Here is a 6,010-nt window from a genome sequence, read left to right on the forward strand (position 1 = left end):
CAAATACATTTAAAATATATATATAGCATTTTCGGGATGTGAAAATGCTCAGAGTAAACTTAAATGACTAAAACCAGATATAACGTATGTAGAAAAAGATAATGAACGAATATTTTTTTAAATAAGATCATCTTTGAGAACTAACAATCACCAAAAGAAAAGATAGACAGTCTCGAAGAATCTAAAATTCCCAAAATTTGTATTTTTGTCATGGCATGGGTCCCACATTGATTTTGTTATAATGTTTGAGTCACTCATAAGCCACAGCAAAATGTGTAGAATTGCAGGAAATAAACTTTATATTTTTCACTGCAGCCAACCTGAGGGCCTCGAAAATGTTCGGCCAGCAACCGCACCATCGGCAGCCACCATAAGTCTCATTTTGAGCCAGAAAAAACCCTGCCCACCTAAAATATTTCTGTCTTACTAGCTAGGTTTCCATCCAATGTGGTTACAAACCACATTTCCATCCACAGTTTTTATGCATATAAAGTCATACTGTATGATTGTATCGAAACAGGAAGTTAGGTTAATTTGTTAGTTAGACATGGTGGGATCTTTTTGTGTTGGTAAAATTAATAATGAGAGAAATGGAAGTGTAAACTCTATGTGCAAATATTGATATAATAACCATCATATTGAAGTAAACTTTGAATCACTTGATGATATGGCGTGTGGTCCTCTCCCACACTACTCAGAAAACCATGCGGTTTATCAGGCTACAAATGGATTAAATGATGAACTTCTCCAGGTGTTGAAAGTGCACTGTGATCTTGATGTTCCTTTCCAATAAACATTGAGGGTCTTAGTCTCTATTGAGCGCACGTGCCAAAACCAGCGTAGGCACATTTACTATTTAACACAACAGTTTTTGTGACAAAACAGTCGGTAGAGTTGAAAATGCGATGGAAACACATTGAACTTCAGATTGTATTCGGTCCACTTACAGGAAACAATATATTTTGTGTGCACTGTCATCATGCACTGATTTGTATCCACAAGTCCATTTGGTGGAACCACACCACAGGTGGGAAAATGTGCATATTTTCTTTCCCTTGAAAATCTGTCACCAATTGAATGGAAACCTAGCTAGTTTATCTTATTACATCCCTGTATAAACAGCCAACTGATGCTTTGGATAGTCAGAAGATAATGTACTGATCAGTAGGATGAACAGCTATAATGATGATGAGTCAGAAAGGACCGAGGAAGTGTGGAGAAAATGTACCCCATTGGAGAACATATGACACACACACTCAAATGTGGTAACATTCTTATATTCTAGGCCTCTGTCTCTGGGCAGAGTTTGGATATTAATAGTGGAACAAGTGGAGTTAGGTTGCCATCTGGTGGCAATTCTTTGTTATGTCCAACTGTAAACTTTTCAAATCAAATCGGCAACATATGAAGAGAATTTGGGTCCATTCCATTTGAATTATTGTTATGTGAATGGCTAGGTCAAATTTAAATTGCATCCAATAAAACTCCTGAATTGCTGAAGTTGCAATAGGCCCTGTTCTGTATACAGTTTTTCATAATCCCACTGATTTAGAACCTTCACAATGACCAGCAAAACAAGTCAGTTTTGGTCAAAGTTTCACTGTTTTTATTTACATTGTTATTTGAAAAGAGCAAACAGGAACAGCCTAAGTGTCAGAACAATCGAACAAGGCTACCCACCACCAACCAGAGGGCCTCGGCCCTGCTGCATCCACACAGCACTCACTACTAGTCTTCAACAGGGAAAACAAGACTTAATACACAGACTTTGAACTCATTCCCAACACGACTGTGACTTCTGTATCACACAGGCCAAAGTATTGACAAAGGAATGATTTTGCCGATCACAATGTCCATACAGTTGACAGAGAGAGGATGGCGAGAAAAAACCCATGAAAACAAGTCAAAACTGTATTGGTAACAAATTAGATATTCAAACTGAGAAGGTCATCGTTATATTTGTTAGATCCAGTCAGCGAATTGAAGTTTCAATGAGGCCTTAATCATGTGACTAACATCGCTAGCATTAAATACAAGATTAGCACAGACTGAATGGAATGCAGACAGAAAAACACCTTGAGACAAAACAAATCTTATTACACCAGCGAACGATGTGATCTGGCATCCCAACAGCTGCTGTTCCCAGCTCAGGTGCAGCATTTACAATCTTACAAAATATGACTGTTTCTAGTACAGACGTACTGTTTCTCCCCCACATCCACCCCCAAATGATTCCCCAATGGTTTCTCCCATTTCGGTCATGTATCATCAGAAACCCTCCCTGGTAGTCAGTTCCAACTGTGTGCTCCCAGTCCCCCTACTCATTCTCTATAGAGGTCTGATGGCTGGAGAATAGTCTACATTGGCTGGGTGAGTGAGTTGCATACTCTGCAAAACAGACACTCATGGCACTTGATGCCAAATTCTGGACCCTATTCAAACAAGCACAGTAACTGGGTTTTGTGGCATATGTTTTTGAGATAAGACTATACATTTAGATCCATGTACTTGACATAACAGTACAAATCAAAAAGGAGATGCTATATTAATTCATAAATGCCATTTTCTGTCATGAGGGAAAATATAGTTTTACACTTATCCCAGAAACACAATCACAAGATTCGCTTCTTGAATAGCATCCAAAATGACTTATGGAGATACATTAGGGAGGGTATCAGGGTGATCAGCCAGATTAATGGGCCTGCTACTTTAGCCAGAGCAAAATGGCACAGATATTGACATTGTTTAAAGGGTACAATCAATTTTTCCAATATGTGTAATCACAAGGGAGACACCTGGGAGTATTCTCAGCAGGATAGCTGCCCTTTTGAGAGAACTCTCTCTTCTGATTACCGGGAAGGTAACCTCACATTCTACTATCAATACAGTTACCTCCTGGAAAGAAAGGTACAATTAACCAAGATTTTACAATGTATAAAGCAGTGGGTCATATCGTTGGGTGTCCCCATAGCAATTGATATGGAAACAAGTACAGTAGTGACAGAGACTTCCAGGGATCCACTTAAAAAGTATGGCCTTCAGCAACTTGAGTATGGTTTGGAAACGTAATACACAATAGATTCAAAAACGTATTTTGACTAACCAAGGATTGGTAAAGGATTTTTTTTTTTAAATAATGTAGTATCTTGTGTTAATACAACAGCAAGTTCGCTGGACAAAACACAGAGTAAATGTTTCAAAAAGTGAAAATGAACTTCATAAACATAAATACAATTTAAATCAGTCAACAGCAACCATGTGTAACAAAAAGCAAAGAACCAGCTCTGAAATTAGTCATTCTTTAGAAAATCCCATCATACGTTTTTTTTTTTCTCTTTACAGTTTAACTGATATGAGTAACATCTTCTCTTACAAAGTTGCAGGTAAACATAAAGGAGGGCGTGATATTTATGATTGCCAGTGGAATTGCATATTGATTAGCCTGCATTTACTAAATAAGGTGCTATAATTAGAGACAAATTCCATACTGTCTGAGATTGTAAAAATGTCTTAAGTCTTGCTTTCTGAGAAACTCCTTTGTGTTAATAGTATTGTGAACATATTAGGTCTGGGTCTTCCAAATAGAGCAGGTACATCCTACAGTACAACATTCTAGTGCTGGTGCATAGTTCAAATGGGGTGGGGATATTGGTAGGCTGGTTTAGTTTACAGTAGTTTGTAAACACAATCAGGCTATTAGCCACTAGCCTAACTAATGGTCCAGGTATGATTCAAGGTGGACATCAAAATATATAGAATGACATGGCAACAGTATTTTGAGACAAAGAAATAAAACCTTGGCAACACCACATCAACCGGGTTAATTGAGATATTTTGTTCATTGTTGTCTTTGTTATGCACAGTTCAAGATGGGCAGAGGGGACATAGTGGTCCACTTTACACAATACAACGCATTGTCGCTGAGCTGATTTGAAAACATTATTCTGCTCACATTCACTCAAGCAGCTTTGGCATCAGACCCAGCACAACTGGTTTGGTCTTGTAATGTTACAAATCCCATTTCTTCCTCTTCATAGATAGAATCAAAGGTTGGTTTGGTCACCAAAAACACCATGTCTTCTTCATACCCAGGCAGCTATACAACATGAGTGTTCATCAGAGGATAGAGCAGTCATTTTGATAGCCAGTTTTGCTGTTTTCATGGCCAAGAGATTAAGAAAAACAATGATATGCCATAATAACCATTGAAAAATATGCTTTGGGAAGGTCTCCATTCTTTCCCTAGTCCAATGTGTGTTCTTTGACAAGACCCGGACTTATCTGGTAAAGATAAAACATAAAGACAGACAGAGCACAAGTTAGATCAATCAAGTAATAATGACACTAACAAGGTTTGAAGGTGTAATAATTGAATCAGGGGTCATTGTCTAATAACAAACCACACGTTGACACAATAACATGTTCAATGTGATTGGTGGACCAAGTTACATGAAAAAAAATCTGTCCTTTAAAGTTTGAGGTACTGTTCTTGTATTTGAGTGATCTTTAGTCTCAGTATCAATGCAAACTTGCAAAGTAAAGGACTTTGTATAGTTAGTACAGGAGTAACATTGCGTGGACTGTAGACATGGTATCTAACTCACTTTCTCAGGGACCTGGCTTCATATACAGTGTCGTCCTCCTCCTCATCACTCTCCAGAGCAGCCATCTCCACGCTGTCATCATAGTTTGACAACAGGCCATATTTCTTCCGAGAGGTTGTTGTTTTCTTCAGCCTAAACATAACATAATTAAATGTCATATACACACTGAAACAGGCATTCAAAGCTGAAATGAATTAGGCAACCATTGCTACCAACTACTAGTAGTATGTTATAATCAACTTGTTATCCTCACCGCACAGCTCTCACGAGGAAATAGAGCACTCCAATTGTGGTGATTCCAATAAGGACATACAATGTTCTTTGTATCATTGAATTATCTACATTGAAAGCGTTGAAAAAGTTGCGGTGATTGTTCTTGGACGTCGTGTTGTTGGCACTCGAATTCGTGATATGTTTGGTGTTGATGGCAGTAGTAATGCCTGTTGGCGACATCGTGGATTCCTCTGCTATGGTTGAAATAGCCCACAACGTCGGTAAAATAATCCTCATGGCTCCTTGAAATGGCATTTTTGTTGTCGGTTAACACTAAAAAATATGGAGTAACACTAGAATTAAATCGGCACGTTGTTTCAATCGAGGTATTAGCAAGTTCACTCGAGCATTTCGTTGAACACATACGTGGTTTTGTTTGTTTTGATAAGTACATTCATCCACTGGGAAGTTCTTCCTGTAGTGACGCAGTTGTCCAGCAGTGTCACGGGTATTCGTGTACGTTTTAACGTTTAAATGTATACATGTCTTATTTTACTGTCAGGTGGGTCTACCTTAACTTACAATGTTTGGGGAAATGGAAAACGTAATGAAAGTAATAATACAATAGTCATTTTAACTAGAAACCTAATCAGCACAGCGTATCATGATTATCATCAGCCCAAATGCCGGCAGATGGCGATATTGAGTCGTTTAATCTGGAACGACCCAATATCGCCATCTGCCTGCATTTGGGCTAGATTTACATCTAACTAATACATTGCTTAAATAGGCTCATCAGAAAAAAACTATATAATATATAAAAAGTGTATAATTATACATCTGACCAGGGAAATCTCAAGGCCCTAGTTATAGCTACACATTTTCCTGGTCAGGCCGTCAGGAAAAACGGGCCCCTATCTATGACATGAAACAAAACTAGCAAGCTACTACACAATGCAGTTAATAAAGAAGTTGGCTGTTAGCGTTAATAGTATTTAGGATACAATACATTTACTCAGACTTCACTGAATTTGACCACCAGTGCCCCCTCAAACTTGTGATGTATGATGCCACACAAGGTACCTTCCAAAAGTAGTTAGGGACACAAATGCTCAGGCTCATAATACTCAAAAAGTATTGTATGCAAGTTTTACCATGTCAAATCAATACTTTTTATTTTACCTTTAACTATT

At 38.1% G+C, this 6,010-nt stretch overlaps 1 protein-coding gene across 1 annotated transcript; it reads right to left on the reverse strand.

Annotated features, from left to right (window-relative positions):
• Window positions 1-4,600: 4,600 nt before the first annotated feature.
• LOC112252075 (protein FAM174C) lies at window positions 4,601-5,433 on the reverse strand. The gene is made up of 2 exons (XM_024422990.2): window positions 4,858-5,433; window positions 4,601-4,736 (listed from the first exon to the last, which is right to left on the reverse strand). Exons 1-2 carry the CDS (start codon window positions 5,130-5,132, stop codon window positions 4,601-4,603), a joined length of 411 nt encoding a protein of 136 aa, XP_024278758.1. The 5' UTR covers window positions 5,133-5,433.
• Between the last annotated feature and the right edge of the window lie 577 nt (window positions 5,434-6,010).

Source organism: Oncorhynchus tshawytscha, linkage group LG06 (assembly GCF_018296145.1).
Source record: "Oncorhynchus tshawytscha isolate Ot180627B linkage group LG06, Otsh_v2.0, whole genome shotgun sequence".
In the NCBI taxonomy this organism is placed as follows: domain Eukaryota; kingdom Metazoa; phylum Chordata; class Actinopteri; order Salmoniformes; family Salmonidae; genus Oncorhynchus; species Oncorhynchus tshawytscha.

Excerpts from the sequence above, each read along its gene's own strand:
- LOC112252075 (XM_024422990.2), bottom strand. The coding sequence starts at position 5,132 with ATGCCATTTCAAGGAGCCATGAGGATTATTTTACCGACGTTGTGGGCT. Across the intron at positions 4,737-4,857 it reads TTCCTCGTGAGAGCTGTGCG|GCTGAAGAAAACAACAACCT; the intron begins GTGAGGATAACA and ends TGTTATGTTTAG.